We start from the raw sequence: 19,030 nt of genomic DNA, 5'->3' as shown, positions 1-19,030 counted from the left end.
GAAAATGAGTATACTACCCAAAGCAATTTACAAATTCAATGCAATCCCTATCAAGCTACCAGCCACATTTTTCACAGAACTAGAACAAATAATTTCAAGATTTGTATGGAAATACAAAAAACCTCGAATAGCCAAAGCAATCTTGAGAAAGAAGAATGGAACTGGAGGAATCAACTTGCCTGACTTCAGGCTCTACTACAAAGCCACAGTCATCAAGACAGTATGGTACTGGCACAAAGACAGACATATAGATCAATGGAACAAAATAGAAAGCCCAGAGATAAATCCACACACATATGGACACCTTATCTTTGACAAAGGAGGCAAGAATATACAATGGAGTAAAGACAATCTCTTTAACAAGTGGTGCTGGAAAAACTGGTCAACCACTTGTAAAAGAATGAAACTAGATCACTTTCTAACACCGCACACAAAAATAAACTCAAAATGGATTAAAGATCTAAATGTAAGATCAGAAACTATAAAACTCCTAGAGGAGAACATAGGCAAACACTCTCAGACATAAATCACAGCAGGATCCTCTATGATCCACCTCCCAGAATTCTGGAAATAAAAGCAAAAATAAACAAATGGGATCTAATTAAAATTAAAAGCTTCTGCACAACAAAGGAAAATATAAGCAAGGTCAAAGGACAGCCTTCTGAATGGGAGAAAATAATAGCAAATGAAGCAACTGACAAACAGCTAATCTCAAAAATATACAAGCAACTTCTGCAGCTCAATTCCAGGAAAATAAACGACCCAATCAAAAAATGGGCCAAAGAACTAAATAGACATTTCTCCAAAGAAGACATACGGATGGCTAACAAACACATGAAAAGATGCTCAACTTCACTCATTATTAGAGAAATGCAAATCAAAACCACAATGAGGTACCACTTCACACCAGTCAGAATGGCTGCCATCCAAAAATCTGCAAGCAATAAATGCTGGAGAGTGTGTGGAGAAAAGGGAACCCTCCTACACTGTTGGTGGGAATGCAAACTAGTACAGCCACTATGGAGAACAGTGTGGAGATTCCTTAAAAAATTGCAAATAGAACTACCTTATGACACAGCAATCCCACTTCTGGGCATACACACCGAGGAAACCAGAATTGAAAGAGACACTTGTACCCCAATATTCATCGCAGCACTGTTTATAATCGCCAGGACATGGAAACAACCTAGATGTCGATCAGCAGATGAATGGATAAGAAAGCGGTGGTACATATACACAATGGAGTATTACTCAGCTGTTAAAAAGAATTCATTTGAATCAGTTCTGATGAGATGGATGAAACTGGAGCCGATTATACAGAGTGAAGTAAGCCAGAAAGAAAAACACCAATACAGTATACTAACACATACATATGGAATTTAGGAAGATGGCAATGACGACCCTGTATGCAAGACAGGGAAAGAGACACATATGTGTATAACAGACTTTTGGACTCAGAGGGAGAGGTAGAGGGTGGGATGATTTGGGAGAATGACATTCTAACATGTATACTATCATGTAAGAATTGAATCGTCAGTCTATGTCTGACGCAGGATGCAGCATGCTTGGGGCTGGTGCATGGGGATGACCCAGAGAGATGTTATGGGGAGGGAGGTGGGAGGGGGGTTCATGTTTGGGAACGCATGTAAGAATTAAAGATATTAAAATTTAAAAAATAAAAAGCTAAAAAAAATAAAAAATAAAAATGCATGACCACAAGGACCTAGTGTATAAAACAGAGAATTCTACCTAATATTCTATAACTATCTAAGTGGGAAAAGAATTTGAAAAGCAGCAGATGCATGTATATGTGTAACTGAGTAACTTTGCTGTACACCTGAAACTAACACAGTTAGCTCCTTAATCACAAATATTACAATGCAGAATTTTTTCATATTTTCAAAGAGTCATAATATGCATGTCTGGTCCTCTCATAAGAATGCAGAATAAAAGTCTCTATTAATGAATCTTTAATTGGCAACCTGCACTGAGCCTGACATACGAGGTGGGAACATGTGGTTTCTCTTCTGTGAAGAGTTAAGGTGAATGAGATTTATCATGAGCGTGGGAAAAGCATCCTGCATGGTATACACTGAAGCAGAGTTACTACTTCCTAAAGGCAGCAAGATCTGTTCGAATCCTCTTAGGTTTACAGTGTTGAGGGAAACAAAAAGTAACGATCGGGTCATGAGGGATGCTCCGTAATGCGGCTCAGGTCAGACTTCCATCCCTGGCTTTGAGAAGAGGCTAGCCATCTTCCCATGTGACATGAACCAGGCTGACTGTACCAACAACACTGACCGCCTTCCGCATCCTGTGGCTCTGTCAGCTTTGCTCAGTTCTGCCTCCTGTCTCACAGAAGCAGAGCCATGTGCCCCACACTCCTCAGCCTCCTGAGTCTCGGTGAGTCCCGAAACACACGGTTGAAGCGGGTTGTGGTGGAAATTAGGAGGTCTTCACACCACTGACCAGGTTCCCTGCATGAGGGTGCAAAGAGTGTGGGGTCCATTGGGACAAGCCATCTCTGATGTGTTTTTCCTTCTAGGATTCTGTGTGAGTCTGAGGATCTGGGCAGCTGTGGGTGAGTCCTCCCCATCCCTTATTTCTCTGTTGAACAGAGCAGTTGGGGCTGATGCAGATGACACTGGGGGCCAGGATGAGACCTGTGTCAGTACAGTGAGCCGCATGCCCTGTGGATCCCAGATCCTCCTATTGGCCTTGATACTCATCTTCACCCTCCCCAGAGGTGATCCCAGCTCTGGACTCTGGACCTGAAGCCACAGTGTGAAGTCTGGGAGCTGGGAGCTAGGCCCAGTGAGTGCCATTTCTATCATGAGAGGGGAGCAAGAGGCTGCAGCCCACAGACCCTCCCCTACAAGCTGGCTCATGGCATCTCCAGCTGGGCCTTAACAACAGCATCTGTAGGAAGCCCGCTGGACCTGAAACCAGGGAAGGGTCTGCTCCTCATGCAGGGCCACCTGGACCTTGCCACACATTTGATGTTGGTGAGCTAAAAAAGGAGCCAGCTTCAAGCTTCATTTCCTTCTTTTTAGTCAAGTGGCTTTTTCACTTGTTACCTGTGTTACTGTTAGTCACTCAGTCATGTCCGACTCTTTGTGACCCTACGAACAGTAACTCACCAGGCTCCTCTGTTCATGGGATTCTCCAGGCAAGAATACTGGAGGGGGTTGCCATTTCTTTCTCCAGGGGATCTTCCCTACCTGGGGACTGAACCGTGCTCTCCTGCATTGCAGGAAGTTTCTTTACCGTGTGAGCTACAACAAATCCAACAGGGAAGCCCTCCCACTTCTTTTCCATGCATCAGTTTTTTGGTGGGGTTTCTTTTGCCTGCATCGTACAGCATGCAGGATCTCAGTTCCATGATTAGAGATTCAACCCGGGCCCTTGGCAGAGAAAGTGCTGAGTCCTAACCACCAGACCACCCAGGAATCCCCAGTGTTTTGTGTTTTGATATAGTTTTCAACATTTTGTCAACCCAAGGAGTTATTCTTCTCCTGATAAGAATCACTGCTGAGAATCATATTCTTAGGATCTTTGTGATGTCTGTCCTGGGTTGACTGTGTCTCTGTCTGTCCCCCAGCCCCAGGTGTCCTTGAGTATTAGGGTGATACACTTTAGGGTTGGTGCCTTGGAAGAATTGAAGGGGAAGTGCTCCAACAAGAACAGTGGGGAGAGGGGAATGTTCCTATTTTCTTCTCAAAACCTGTGACTCTTTCTCTCCTAGGTGAATATGACAAGCCCTCTTTGTCAGCCTGGCCAAGCCCCATGGTTCCCTTAGGACAGACTGTGACTCTTCAGTGTCACTTCCGTTCTCCATTTAAGATATTCAGACTGTTCAAAACAGATGGGGCCAGTTTGCCCGAGCTCCATGGAAATCATTTCAACAACTTCACCCTCGGCCCGGTGACCAGAGAACATGCCGGGTCCTACACATGTTCCGGATTCTCCAGGTCTCCCTTTGAGTTTTCCAGACACAGTGACCCCCTGCAGATTGTGGTCACAGGTAGGAGGGGTCCAGCCCAGCCCGGGACAGCCGTCTATGCAGGCAATCCCATCCGAGGTCCAAGTTCTTTACCTTGTCCATGATTTACTCAGGATTTCCAGCCAGGAATGAACCAGGAAAGAGAATCCGCTCTGAGAGTTTAAACTCAGGGTGTTGAGTAAATGGGATGCTCTGGCAAAGGAAGGAGGAGCCTCCCTAGGCATTAGTTAGACAGGATACTGCCACTGCCTGTCACCAGGGAGGATGGGAACGACCTTGATCCAGCACCTGATACACACTAGGGAGCTGTAATCCCATGTGAAGGAGTTGGAGCCCCAGGGAGGAGTCCCAGGAATGTCTCCAGATGCATGATGTGGGGGTCACAGATGGGGAAATGTTCCCTTTTTTCTCCACCTCCTTTCCAATCTCATGCCAGTCATCACCCACATTCTAGATGAGTGTGAACGGAGCCAGGGAATGCTTGGTCAGAACCACCCAGCTCCCCACCACACATATTAGGGACAGGATGAAGCTGAGAGAACAGCAACCCACTCCAGTTTTCCTGCCTGGAGAATCCTATGGGTAGAGGAGCCTGGCAGGCTTTGGTTCATGGGGTGCAGAGTTGGACAGGCCTGAAGTGTCTGAGTATGCATGCATGAAACAGAGCAGATGCAACAGCTAGAGAGCTTAGAATAAACACAGAGGAGGCTGGAGGTCTTGAGCAAAGAGAAACAGAAAAGCATGAGCCATACCCCGAGACAAGGCTAAAGAAAATGCAACAGAACACACAGGAAGGGTAATTGGCTTTGATGGTTCACGGGGACATTTTTCACACCTTCAGATGTCAGGGGAAGCGCCGAGGTGGGGTGACTCACTGAAGCTCACAAGCTCTTTGCTCCTAGGTGTCTTCACAAAACCCTCCATCTCAGCCCACCCCAGCCCTCTCATGCGTGCGGGAGAGAATGTGACCCTCCGCTGTCACTCACTGCTGTGGTTTGACGAGTTTACCCTGCACCAAGAAAATAGCACAGGGCATTTCCAGAGACGTGGACAGATGCTCACTGGTGGGCATGTCCCAGCTGACTTCTCCATTGGCCCCATGACTGTGGCGAGTGCGGGCACCTACAGATGCTATGGCTCTCTCAGCCGCTCCCCCTTTGTGTGGTCAGCCCCCAGCGACCCCGTGGACATCATCATCACAGGTGAGTGTGGCCAGACCAGTGCCTTCTGCTCTCTGTGTCACAGAAGGTCTGGTGTCCAGTCCAGCGTCAGTACCGGGAGAGAATGACAGGCGTGCAGAGACACTCACAGACTCGGGAGAGGGAACAAACCAGAGAGAGAGGAGGTGTGAAAGCGGAAGGGAAAAGAGAACAGAGTCCCTGCCGTGTGCCTACAGGAAGACACAGCCGGTGACAGAGCGAAGGAGCGAGAACGTGAAAGAACGACCAATGGAGAAAAATGTACCAGAGCAGGGACACGGGCAATTCCCCGCTCAGTCAGCCACTGATGGCTGGTTAAGGGATTGGTTTCCCACTTTCATGTCAGAGCTCCTTTCCTCAGTCAGCAGCACATGTGGTACCAGACGCCCTGCAGTCCAGCCCCTGGGTGACCGAGATGGAGGTCGACACCCTGACGTTGTCAGGCTCTTAGTTTAATGCATCCTTCTGCACAAAGAGGGGGGAGTGGTCCCTCCAACCCTCCAGGAGTCCCTGAGGAGTCCCTTCCAGCCCCTGTGGGTGGGCATGACATCCCTGAACAAACCCTCAAGAATGAGACAGCCTAAGATCCAATGAGATTCTGGCAATTTCCACTCCATAATCTCTTCTTCTGGGTCAATGCCATGTTTTCTGATGGTCCCAGCAGTAGTTAGTAAGTTCCATTTATTTCACGAGAACCACACGTTTGTTTGTTTTTTTTTAATTTATTTTTTAGTTCTGTTTGTTGAAGTCTGGTTGATATAAGATGTTGTTAATTCCTGTTGTACAACAGAGTGATTCACTTATTCATATAGATATATACTCTTTCTTTAAAAGTGGACGTTAAATGACAATCCATTTTAAAAACTATTAATTTGTTCAAGAGGATTTTAAATGACACTCCATTTTTAAAGTTATTTCTGAAGTTTTCCCTGTGCCAGGTGTCCCTTGCTGTGGGGCTTTCTCTCCTGGCGGCGGGCGGCCTTCTCACTGCAGTGCCTCTCTTGTTGCACACTTCCGGCTTTAGTCCTCTATTTAGGACTCGGGTTACTTTGTGCTCTGAGATCAAGGTGTCTTCCTTCCAGGTTGGTCCAGGAAACCCTCACTCTCAGCCCTGGGGGGCCCGGTGGTGACATCAGGGGAGAATGTGACCTTGGTCTGCAGCTCGGAGAGTGCCTTTGACCAGTTCCATCTGCTCAAGGAGACGGAGGACCTTGGGCACCTGCTCTCTGTAGGATGGGGCCCCCGTGGAGCCCTCCAGGCAGAGTTCCCTCTGGGTCCTGGGACCCCAGCCCACAGCGGGGTCTACAGGTGCTACGGCTCCTTCACGCGCTCTCCCTACTCATGGTCAGACTCCAGCGACCCACTGTTCCTGTCTGTCACAGGTGAGGAACCTCTTCCTGGCCCATGCTTTGTTCTTCCTGTTCAGTCGCTATGTTGTGTCCAACTCTTTGCCACCCCATGGACTGCAGCACTACAGACTCCTCTGTCCTTCACTATCTCCTCCTCATGGATCACAGCCTTGTAGTGGTGAAGGGGCCTTCGTACCTCAGTAAAGCTATGAGCCAGTCATGCAGGGCCACCCAAGTCTGAAGGGTCATAGTGAAGAGTCCTGAGAAAACATGGTCCCCTGTAGGAGGAAATGGCAACCCATTGCAGCATTCCTGCCTCAAGAATCCATGAACAGTCCCAAACTTTACAATATAGAAAATGAGATTGCACTGGGCAAATAGTCCATTTGGGGTTTTGCATAACATCTTACTTTATCATGAGCTCTATTTCAAGGGCTCCGTGTTGGTGTCAGGGGAACCATAGTGTTTCTGGAGAAATGGAGGCAATGAGAACCAGAGAGGAAGAGAGATGGTAGATGGCATCTCAACCCTCTTCCACCTCCTGTATGGATGCTCCACAGCAGACTCCTGTCTATCCAGGCAAAAAAGAAAAGGGTCAGGGTAGACCCAAGAGGAGGACAGGCAGGGCTGATTTGGGAATATCAGAGATTGCCTTGGCGCCTTGCCTTAATGTTCTCCCAGAAGCACCTCTGACATACAGGTGATTCCCAGTTAAGGAGCACAGACACTCATTCCCGGAGCAGAGAGGATGTCTCTAGCTTACAGCTGTCTTTCACCACCAGGCATATCCTTCCCGCCTCCTTCCACCATCCCTTCTCCAGGATGGAGGGTCTACTCAGTGCTTTCACGGGGAGGGACTAGAAGCCCTCCCCTCCTCCATCAGTGCTCTGAGGGATGACACAGTCAAGGACAGGCAGGAGGTCAACCTTCCAGAAACAATAGTCCACCTTCAGTCCGTATGAGGAAGGTTACTGTTCAGCCCTTCTGGCTTTTCTCCTCTAGGATCCACTACAAGTACTTACCCATCACCCATGATTCCACACACCACAGGAGGTAAGCAAGACAGTCTCCTATCTCAGCAAGTTTCTAAGAAGACAGAGGGTTCCAGTGTGAGTGTTGGCTCTGCCATTTCCCAGCTCTGTGACCTTGGGCTCCTCAATGTCCCTGTCATGTCAGCATTTGAGACCATGGTCTGCCTAGAACCAGAGGGGGCATTGAGATTCTCATGCTCTGTGACTGGGAGTTTCTAAATTGAACAAAGTGAGTCAGAGTGACCTAACCCCATACTAAGGGAGCTGCTCACCCTCCCTCCACCAGGATCTTTTGGGATGGATGGTGGGGCAGGCGGAGAATTTTAGGGAGCTCCTTATATATGTGTTACTCCTCGGTTAGTGTTTTGTGAATTAAGCATTCCACAGGTCAGAAATAAGTGTCATATCTTCTTGAGGACTCCATTCCAGGTCTATGTGGATGGAGGGGAAATGTATTGTGGATTAAAGGGTCACATTCAACCAAAAACACCATGGCTTGTCATACGGGGCAGCAGAGAAAAGCTGCATCAGTGCCCGGGGAACCTTGGTTCAGACGTCTGCTGGTCTCGCACAGCCCCTTTACTTTATCCACTGCTAGCATCTCTCCTGGATGCTTTGGTATCTCCTGGGAAGTGGAGACCATAACTGATCAGGTTGATAGATACTGACAGTTTGATGCAAGGATACAATAAATCCAGTGTGTAGGGGCACAGCGTGTGCAATGAATACCCAGACCTTCCTTTTGCTTGTTGGCAGAAACACAGCTTCCTCAAGAACACTTCAGCACATGGTACATTATCCTTGGGCTCTCCATAGCCTTCACCTCTACCAGCATCATCCTCTCTGCTCTTGTCTGTCACTGGTGTTCTACCCCAAATCGTAAGTCTGAAGAGGTGAGCTCAGCATCATTTGACCCAGGGAAAGTTGGGCTCATAGCAGAGAATGGCATTTTGACTTCCTGTAGGTTAAAAACTGATTTCTGTTGTTGTAATCCCTGATCGAACATCTTCCGGAGACCCATGGAAGGGTTCTTTTTATGAAAATATGTATTGATTTATTCTTGGCGGCATGAAGTCTTGGCTGCAGCATGGGGAATCCTCATTGTGGAGTTGGGGTGCAGTTCAAGGCTGCAGAGCTCGTGGGCTCGACAGTTGCAGCATTAAGGATAGTTGCTCCATGCATGTGGGATCTCAGTTCTCTCACCAGGGATAGAACCCACGCTCCCTGAACAGGAAGGCTGACTCTTAATCCCTGGGCCACCAGGGCCATTCCAAGCCCTGTTCTTCCCTTCAACTACAGCCATCCATTTTCCTGTCCTACATGATCTTGGAACTCTGCTGATATGTAGAAGAGTTTGGTCCACAACAGACATCGTAAGATGGTCCATGGGTTTGCACAGGTTCCTGAGACAGTGCATGAATGGCTGGGCTTGTATATGGAATGTTTTGTTTTGTTTCATTTAGTGGAAAAGACAGGTTCAACAACCTGTGGCACACCCCTGCTTTTTTCTAACTTTGATGTAACTATCAAAGTTATGGAGGTCTGCAATAACTGTATCCACCCTGAAGAGCCTTGAATCTCTTCCATTCACAGATGTTGCCAACATGCAGGGAGAGCCCATGGAGGACAGAACAGTGAACGGCGAGGTGAGTCCTCCAGCCCAAAGCTTTGCCATAGTCTGAGCCCCTCCAATGACCAGTGGCCCACCCTTTGAAGATCATGTCTCAGTCCATCATTCTCCCCTCTCTCCTCTCAGGACTCTGAAGCAGAAGATGTGATATACGCTAATTTGGACCTCGGGACCCTCTCCAAGAGACTGTCCACTCCCGCTCCCCTGAGGCCCATGCACCCCTCTGCTGAGACCATTATCTATGAGGAATTCAACATAAACCAAGACCATGCTGAGCCCGGACCTGGCCCCATGCTCTGAGCACACAGGGTGTTACAAATCAATAACCTAGATCTCTTGTTAAAGGGATTCCTCGTGGACACTCCTTCTCTTCCAAAGCAGCCCAATAGCTCTGAGGTGAGGAGTGGAGTCCAAGAATTATAGTGACATCTTCAAAAATCCCACCACCTCTTAATAATCACCTGGCTCTTCTAGGACTCTATTGTAACTATCTCACTGCTTGGGGAGACGCTATAATCAATCGCTCATACTAGGTAGCTGATCATGATCACCCTACTTTTTCTAAAATTCTAATAAAGCATAAAAAACTTGCCAGTTGATTCTTCAAATTATTCAGTTTAAAATAAAACAAAACCAATAAAAGAAAACCCCTCTTCAGTAACATTGTACAAGGGTAAACTTATTTGCAGGCCGAAAGAGACTTGTAGACTTAGAGAACAAACTTAGAGTTACCAGAGGGGAAGAGTGGTGGGACAGATAGAGGGGAGTTTGGGATTGATGTGTGAACAGTGCTATATTCAAAATAAAATGCTTTCCAAGAAAAAATAATAATGCTAGTTGGCAAAATGAAAAATGAAGTATACTCTGAGATAGCCAGTATGGTGCCACTAAACATATGAGGCTGAATACATGCATGCTAAGTCAACTCAGTCATGTCTGACTTTTGGGACCCATGGACTGCAGACGCCCAGGCTCCTGTGTGCATGGGATTCTCAGGACAAGAATACTGGGATAGGTTTCCATTCTCTTCTCCAGGGGATCTTCTCGGCCCACTGAACCCAGGTCTCTCATGTCTCTTGCAATGGCAGGCGGATTCTGCACCACTGAGCCTCCAGGGAAGCCCCCTCAGCTTTCTAAAAAGAACAAAGTCCTGGCTTTTGAGAACATGGATTGACTTGGAGGGCATTATGCTTAGTGAAATAAGTCAGACAGGGAAAGAGGAATGCTGTATGTTTTCACTTATATGTGGAATCTAAAAATCAAAATAGTGATTTCCCTGATGGTCCAGTGATTAAGACTCTGGGTTTGCAATGCAGGGGGTCCAGGTTCAATCCCTGGTCAGAAAACTAGATCCCACAAGCTACAACTAAAAAGATACCACATTCCACAATGCAGATCTGATGCATCCAGATCAACAATAATAAGTATTAAGAAAATAAAAATAGATGAACAAACATAACCAAAGAGAATCAGACTCACAGATTCAAAGAAGAAACTAGTGGTTACCAGAGGGGGGAGGGGAGAGGGGTGGGTGTGAGGGGCAGCAAAGTATGTAGAGTGGATTAAGAAACACCAACAACCATTTATGAAATAAATAACTCACAGGGTTATAATGTCCAGCACAGGGAATATAGTCAATATTTTATAAATTTTGTATTGTGTGTAATCTCTGAGAATACTGAATCACTATGTAATACACATGTAGCTAATATAATATTGTAAGCCAACTATACATAAATTATTAAAAATTGTTTCATGTTGAAGGAACTTCGCCATGCATACATAGAAAAGAAAATACAATATAGGAAAATTCATAGATTAAAAAAAATCATGAAATTAGCATTTTCCATAAAGACAATTTTACTGTGGATGTCACAGAGATGGTTGAACATTAAAGATAAAATATAATGCTTAAAAATATTTTAATATAGGAATGAAATAAGAAATTATATTAAAATCATATCAAGAATGAAAACAGAAAATAATTCAGTGCCTCAAAGTCATAGCAGATTAGATATTGCGGCTTACATTTTTGGTAAACTTGGAAACGTAGCCAAAGGTAGGTTGGGTCAGAGGTTGTGGTTAAAGTTGTTAAACACTCTGAAGAGACAGAACTGGCCTTAAAATTTTCGAGGAAGCCCAATTCCTCCCTCAGCCTGGGCCCCCACACTCTGCCTTTTGTACAGTAAGAAGAGCCTGTGTGAGTCACCTTTCCGTCCTGTGGTCAGCTTGCACATGATGTTAGTTTGGGCGTCATTATAACATCCTATGTACTCTTCAGGTCTGCTGAACTGCTGCCTCCTGCTCAGGAGAAGCAGCGCCATGCTGTCCACCATCATCAGACTGGCATGTCTTGAGTCCTGGAATGGAACAAAGCCTGGTGCAAATATTGACCTGGAGGGCTGGGTCCACCTTAAAGGAGAGCCCTGCCTCCACACGGGCAAAGTGGATCTTAATGGTTGGGTTCATCAAGGCTGGGCACCGTCCTTGCAAACGAGGCCCATAGAACAGGCCGGGGGAGCAGAAGGCCAGGTCTGACATGAGATGGATTGTCCATCACGAGTCTTTCTTTCCAGGGTTCTTCTTGATCCAGAGCATCTGGGCACAAGAGGGTGAGTCTTTCCCCAAAACCGTGGTTGCCATCCACCTCAAGTAAGACTCTCCTGTAATAAGAGGGGAGATGGCACAGAAGGTAGGGTGATGGTCAACTGTGGGAAGTCATAACCATATAAGGGTGAGTCTTTTGGAAGTAGAAAATGGGATTCCAGGGTGGCTTTGATGGTAGAGAGTCTGCCTGCAGTGAGGGGGACCTGGGTTGGATCCCTGGGTTGGGAAGATCCCCTGGAGAAGAACATGGCAAGCCACTCCAGTATTCTTGCCTGGAGAATCCCATGGACAGAGGAGTCTGGTGGTCTGTAGCTCAGGGGCTCACAAAGAGTCAGACACGACTGATTGACTAACACTTTCAGGGAAGTCTAGCCCCCAGTTCTGGTCCAGAGACCCTCCCCCAGACACTCTTCCCTCTGATGAGCCAGGCTCTATGGGCACCTACAGGAGACTGTGATGCTCAGAGCTGGGGTGACTGGGAGGGACTGGTGTTATCTGTAGACTGAGGGAACGCAGCAGGGCCAGGGACAAAAGACCCTTGGAGGACAAGGTGATGACTCAAGCTCTCTAGCAGCTCCATGGATGGGCATTGCAGAGAATTGCTGCTGCTGGCCTCCATTCAGAAGAAGGGGAGAACCTATGCCTTGCCCCCTGAGATTCCAGAAGTTTCTACCACAGATTCCATCATGTCCTGTGTTTCTCATGTGAGCTGACATCATTTCACTCACACAGGTTGTTCTTCCACTGGGTGTTACTCCGTCTTGTTTTATAAAACAAATTTTACATCATCAACATCCAGGAAGAATCTGCTGGTTGACGCTTGCTCAAAATTCTCAGGCTTCCTGGGTAGCTCAGTGGTGAAGAACCTGCCTGCAATGCAGGGGCTGCAGAAGATCGGGGTTCAATCCTGGGTTTGGAAGATCCCCTGCAGAAGGAAATGGCAACCCACTTCAGTATTCTTGCCTGGACTATCCCCATGGATAGAGGAGCCTGACGGGCTACAGTCCATGGGGTCACAGGAGTCAGACACGGCTGAGCACACACACACACGCTCAAAATTCTCAGCAGATGTTTTTCGTGTAGGGTGTGCTGTGCCTCTGTGGTGTGGGAATCTCCATGCAGCGTGGGTTCCCCTGGTTTCAAAAGGAGCCTTAGAGATGTGGGAAAGGGCTGGGTCGTCTGAGCCCAGCGAAGGAAGGGGTTCCCATTTTCTGCTGTACACCATGCATTCTTTTCCCCCAGGTGATCACTGCAAGCCCTCCCTGTCAGCCTGGCCAAGCCCTGGGATTCCTCAAGGACAGCATGTGACTCTCCGGTCACTCCCCTCTCGGATTGACAGGTTCAGGCTGCAAAGGGTGACAGAACCAATGTCCCTGAGCTCCAGGTCGTGATGTTCTGGAAGGACTTCCTTGTGGGTGCCATGCCTGAAGCACACGCAGGGACCCATAGGCATCATGGCCAATACGGTCACCTACCCCCTGCGTAGTCATCACCCAGCGAGCCCTGGAGACTGTGGTCACCGGTCAGAGAGCTCTTGTCCAGAGAGGCCACCCATTTCCCAGTCTCCCGGACCCCAGAGATTTCTGGTGGGAGTGTGAGTCAGGGTCCAGTCAAAACGACAGGAAGTGCTCCAGGTATTCTAGATAAAATGCTATTTAATATCGGAAATTGGGTCCTGCAGTGGGCAGAATGATGGCTCCCCATGATGCCCGCATCCTAATATCCCAAATCTACGATTGCTATATCCCATTCCAAGGGAAATGAAACCACATGTGGAACTAAGGTTGGAAGCAGATGACCTTGAGATGAGGTGGTTTTCCTGCAGATGTTTCTGTGCTTTCAATCTCTCCCACTCTGAGTGGTCAGCCCCTCAGTGACCTTCTGAACACGGTGGTCACAGGTGAGAATGTCAAGAGCTGGCATACAGACTGGATGTACCAGGATGTGGAAGCCCCAGGAGGTGGTGTGGGAGATGAGAGAAGGGTGCTTTTCATGGAGAGAAACCGACTTGGTGAGAGTAGCATCCAACAAAGAAAGAGGAGAAACAAGTACAGACCACCTGTTATGACAGAAGAGACAGAGGCAGGGGCAGAGACAGAGGAACTCAGAGATGGAGATAAAGAGTGAAGTGAGAGACACAGACAGAAGGGCAAGTAGCAGAGAGGGTGCCCTTCCTGCCTGACTTTGTTCAGAGACCAGAAGCAGTTCAGGAGCCTGGTTTCCATTTCAACTCTACACTCTCTTCTCTACTCAAGGAACCCAAGGATACACCATGTATCTGCCCAGGGCTTCATGACCAGGTTGGTCTGTCTCAGGCTCTTTCCCCGGGAGCCCTAGTCCCCATGCCCCGGGTGACGTACAGAGACTGTGTTGACTCAGGTGTGGCTTCGTTCCAGGTGGTTGAGCCACACTGTGCCCCAGGATACCAGGTCCCTGGTGACGGAGCCAAACGCCAGCTCCTGTATGTTGTGTGTTTCATGGGTTCTCATGCTGTATGCTCAGGCCTATGTGCAACTTCACACCAAACGTGTAAGATTATGGAGGTCAGAGCCCACAGAGAGATGGAATCAGAGAGAAAACAGAGTCAACGGAAAGCAGAGGCAGAAACACAGCTGCTGTGCGAACACACAGAAAACAAGCCAGAGGGACGGGGGCAGTGGGAAAAGCATTTAAAAAATAAAGGTAAATGGAGAGAAAAAGGGTTAGAGAATTAGTGAGAAAGAAAGAAGTGGACAGAGAAGCCCTATAAATAAGAGACTTGGGAGGGTGGGTGGGTGCAAAGATCGAGAAAGATGGTGATGTGGGAGCAGATAATAGGGATTACAAAAGAGAGCCAGGGAGACCGAGAAGCAGAGGAAGTCATGGAAGTGGGAACGCATGTAAGAATTAAAGATTTTTAAATTTAAAAAATAAAAAACTAAAATTTAAAAAAAAGGAAATAGATGAGAGATCAGCAGGGAAAGTGATGGATGAACATATACACGGATGATAAAACAGAGAGCTACACCCATAGAAAGGTAGATAGATGGTGAAACATGGGTGGATATATAGATAGATGATAAGATGGGTAGATCAAACGGTGGATGGAGATATAGACAGATAATAGAATAGAGGAATAATGCTGAAAGATAGAGATGAGGTAGAGAATGAGAGCCTCAGAATGAAAGAAGACAAATCAAATCAACCAATCCAAGGAGAACTAGTGAGAGTTTAAAAAAATACAAGAAGGAAAAAAATTAGGAGGGAGGCACTTTCCGAGACCTAGAGAGAGAAAGTAGGAGAGATAGGGGAGAATAGGAGAGTGAGAGCAAGAGAGAAAGAGAGAGAGAGAGAGAGAGAGAGAGAGAGAGTTGAAAAGAACCGCGAGTGTGAATTCTCAGTTCAGGGGTGAAGGACATGGGATTCGGGAAGAGCCTGTCTCATGAAACTGCCTCTCCTTCCAGGTGTGTCCAAGAAACCCTCTCTCTCAGCCCAGGGGGACCCGTGGCGAGGTCAGGGGAGAACGTAACCTTGGTCTGCAGCTCTGAGAGCGCCTCTGACCAGCTCCATCTGCTCAGGGAGAGGGGGAACCTTGGGCAGGGCCCCCGCGGAGCACTCCAGGCAGAGTTCCCTCTGGGTCCTGGGACCCTAGCCCACAGGGGGGTCTGCAGGTGCTACGGCTCCTTCACTCGCTCTCCCTACTCGTGGTCAGACTCCAGCGACCCACTGTTCCTGTCTGTCACAGGTGAGGAACCTCTTCCTGGCCCATGCTTTGCTGTTCCTGTTCAGTCGCTAAGCTGTGTCTAACTCTTTGCGACCCCGTGGACTGTAGCACGACAGACTCCTCTGTCCTTCACATTCCCCCCTTCATGGATCACAACTTTGTCGTGGTGAAGGGGCTTGTGTAACTCAATGAAACTATGAGCCATGTCATGCAGGGCCACCCAAGCCTAACAGGTCATAGTGAAGAGTTCTGACCAAATGTGGTCCCCTGGGGGAGGAAATGGCAACTCACTGCAGTATTCTTACCTCCAGAACCCCATGAAGAGTCCCGTGCTTTACAATCCACTACATCACATTGCAATGGCCAAAAAGGCTGTTTGGCTTTTCCCATAAATTCTTACTGTATCATGGGCTCTATCTCAAGGGCTCTGTGCTGGTGTCAGGGGACCTTAGGGCTTCTGGAGGAATGGAGGCAATGAGAACCAGAGAGAAAAAGAGATGGTAGATGGCATCTCAGCCCTCTTCCACCTCCTGTATGGATGCTCCACACCAGAGTCCTGTAATCAAGGCAAATAAAGAAAAGGGTCAGGGTAGACCCTTCTGGAGGAGAATCTGGGCCCATTCGGGAGGATCTGAGATTGCATCATATCCTTGCTCTTAATGTTTTCCCAGAAGGACCCTGCCATACAGGTGATTTTCCAATTAAGGAGCACAGATAGTGATTCCTGGAGCAGACAGAATGTCTCTTGATTACCGCTGTCTTCCATTGTCAGGCATATCCTTGCCACCTCCTTCCACCATCTCTTCTTCTGGATGGAAGGTCTACTCAACGCATTCATGGTGAGGGACCAGAAGCTCTCCCCTCCCCCATCAGTGCTCTGAGGAATGACAGAGTCAATGACAGGGAGGAGGTTAACCTTCCAGAAACAAGAGTCCTCCTTTGGTGGGGCAAGGAAGGTTACTGTTCACCCCTTCTGCCTTTTCTCCCCTAGGATCCACTACAAGTACTTGCCCATCACCAATGGATCCACACACCACAGAAGGTAAGCAAGACGGTCTCCTGTCTCAGCAAATTTCTGAGAGGACAGAGGGCTCCTGTGTGAATGTTGGTTCTACCACCTCCCAGCTCTGTGACCTTGGGCTCCTCAACGTCCCTGTCATGTCAGCATTTGAGATCATGGTCTGTATTAGAACCAGAGGGGACATTTAGTTTCTGATTCTCTGGGACTGGGAATTTCTACACTGAACAAAGCGAGAGAGAGTGACTTGACCCCAGGCTAAGGGAGCTGCTTACCCTCCCTCCACCAGCATCTTTGGGGAAGGATGGGGGACAAAGGGAGGATTTGGGGGAGCACCTTCAGATGTGCTATTCCTCCTCTAGTGTTTATGAACTTAACATTCCACAGTTCAGAAATAGAAGTGTCGTGTCTTCTTGAGGATTCCATTCCAGGTCTATGCGGATGCAGCGGGAAATATATGGAGGATTAAAGCAGTCCCATTCATGCAAAAGCACCATGCCTTGTCACATGGGCAGCAGAGAAAAATTGCATGGGAACCTGGGGGACCTGGTTTCAGACCGCTACTTGTCTTGCATGGTCTCTTCACTTCATCCACCGCTAGTATCTCTCCTGGATGCTTTGGTACCGCCTGGAAAGTGGAGACCATACCGATCAGGTTGAGAGCTGCTGACACACTTTGACACAAGGACACAATCACTCCTGTGTGTAGGGGCAGGGTGTATGCAGCAGATAACCAGAACTTCTCCCGTTGGCTTGTTGGCAGAAGCACGGCTTCCTCAAGGCCACTCCAGCCAGCTGCACCTTCTCCTTAGGCTCTCCGTAGCCTTCATCTATACCAGCATTTTCCTCGCTGTTCTTGTCTGTCACTGGTTGCCCATAAAGTAAGTATGAAGAGCCAAACTGTCACTGGTGCTTTACCCACAACCGTAAGTCTGAAGGAGGGAAACACAGCGTCATCTGACCCAGGAAGAGGTGGGCTCATAGCAAATAATGGCATTTTCACTTCCTGTAGGTTAAAAACTGATTTCCATTGTTGTAATCCCTGAAGGAATATCTTCCAGGGAACCATGAAACCCTGTTCTTTTTATGAAAATATGTGTACATTTATTCTTAGCTGCATCAGGTCTCAGCTTCAGCATGGGGGATCCTCATTGCGGTGCTGGGGTGCAGTTCAAGGCTCCAGAGCTTGCGGGCTCAGCAGTTGCAGCACTGAGGATAGTTGCTTCAAGGCATGTGGGATCTCAGTTCTCCCATCAGGGATAGAACCCACACACTCTGCACTGGAAGTGGACTCTTAATCCCTGGGCTCCAGGGACATTCCAAGCCCTGTTCTTCCCTTCAGCCACAGCCATCTGTTCTCTCCCCTTTATGACCTTGGAATCTGCTTTTATGCATCAGGATAACCCATAATAGAAGATGTAGGATGAGATCTGTGGGTTTGCACAGGCTACTGAGAGAGCCCATCAGTGACAGGGATTGTATATGAGATGTTGTGGGGGTTTTTTGTGTGTGTTTTTGTTTTTTTTTAACTTAGTGGAGTAGACAGTCTCAACACCTGGAGCATACCCCTGCCTTTTTCTGGCTTTGATGTCCCCAACAAAGATACAATGATTTGGGATAACTGCCTCCATCCCAAAGAGCCTTGACTCTCTTCCATTCTCAGATGTTTCCTTCATGGAAGGAGAGCCCAAGGAAGACAGACAGTGAATGGCAAGGTGGATCCTCCCAGGCCAAACCCTTGCCCTAAGCTGAGTCCCTCTAATGCCGAATGCCCCAGCCTTCGAAAATCGCATCTCATTCCATCATTCACATCTCCTTCCTCTCAGGACCCATCAAGAGGACGTGATATTTGCTCACTTGAACCACAGGACCCTCTCTGAGAGACTGTTCATGCCCACTCCCCTGAGCCCTATGCACCACTCCACAGAGCCCAGTATCTATGAGGAATTCAATGTAAACCAAGAACATGCTGAGCCCTGAATGGCCCAATCCTTTGAGCACACAGAGTGTTATAAATTGAAAAGCTACATCTCTTTTTAAAGGGGTTCCTCCGTGGGCACTCCTTCTCCTCCTCCAAAGCAGCCCAGTAGCTCTGAAGTTGATTGGAGTCCAAGAATTATAGGATCGTCTTCAAAAATCCCACCACCTCTTAATAATCCCCTAGCTATTTTAATACTCTATTTTAACTATGCAACATTTTGGGAGAAGGTATTCTAATCAATTGCACATACAGGGTAGGGTACCGTGGTCATCATACTTTTTCAAAATTTCCAGTAAAGCATAAAATTTGCAACTTGAGTCTTCAAATTATTCAGTTTAAAATAAAAGAAAACTATTTAAAAAAAAAAACCTCTGTTCAGTAATAGTTTACAAAAATGAACTTGTTTATAAGACAGAAACAGACTTGTAGACTTGGAAAACAAACTTAGAGTTACAGAGGGGAAGGATGGGGGGAGAGATAGATTGGAAGTTTAAGATTGACATGTGCAC

General features: G+C 47.5%; 1 protein-coding gene and 1 pseudogene across 6 annotated transcripts; both read left to right on the top strand.

Moving 5' to 3' along the window:
* The first annotated feature begins 2,265 nt into the window (after positions 1–2,265).
* On the top strand, positions 2,266–9,806 carry LOC138419305 (putative killer cell immunoglobulin-like receptor-like protein KIR3DX1). 6 transcript variants are annotated; one of them, XM_069552024.1, is made up of 9 exons: positions 2,266–2,403; positions 2,546–2,581; positions 3,746–4,024; positions 4,906–5,205; positions 6,285–6,584; positions 7,554–7,604; positions 8,339–8,461; positions 9,176–9,228; positions 9,339–9,806. In XM_069552024.1, exons 1-9 carry the CDS (start codon positions 2,370–2,372, stop codon positions 9,510–9,512), a joined length of 1,350 nt encoding a protein of 449 aa, XP_069408125.1. In that variant the 5' UTR covers positions 2,266–2,369; the 3' UTR covers positions 9,513–9,806. The 6 variants fall into 6 exon arrangements, with proteins under 6 accessions (XP_069408125.1, XP_070145374.1, XP_070145373.1 ...); XM_070289271.1 differs by having other exon boundaries at positions 2,335–2,403; positions 8,339–8,475; XM_070289273.1 differs by lacking the exon at positions 7,554–7,604 and having other exon boundaries at positions 2,325–2,403; positions 8,339–8,475.
* Positions 9,807–11,751: 1,945 nt separating this feature from the next.
* Positions 11,752–18,883, top strand: LOC138419641 (killer cell immunoglobulin-like receptor 2DL4; annotated as a pseudogene).
* The last annotated feature ends 147 nt before the right edge of the window (positions 18,884–19,030 follow it).

This window comes from Ovis canadensis, chromosome 14 (genome assembly GCF_042477335.2).
Source record: "Ovis canadensis isolate MfBH-ARS-UI-01 breed Bighorn chromosome 14, ARS-UI_OviCan_v2, whole genome shotgun sequence".
Lineage (NCBI taxonomy): Eukaryota > Metazoa > Chordata > Mammalia > Artiodactyla > Bovidae > Ovis > Ovis canadensis.
Note: the sequence above shows the minus strand (reverse complement) of the source record. Positions and strands in the feature narration are given on the sequence as shown.

Coding starts and splice junctions, on each gene's coding strand:
- LOC138419305 (XM_069552024.1), top strand. CDS start 2,370: ATGTGCCCCACACTCCTCAGCCTCCTGAGTCTCG. Junction 2,582..3,745: donor GAGGATCTGGGCAGCTGTGG/GTGAGTCCTCCC, acceptor TTTCTCTCCTAG/GTGAATATGACAAGCCCTCT. Junction 7,605..8,338: donor GATTCCACACACCACAGGAG/GTAAGCAAGACA, acceptor GCTTGTTGGCAG/AAACACAGCTTCCTCAAGAA.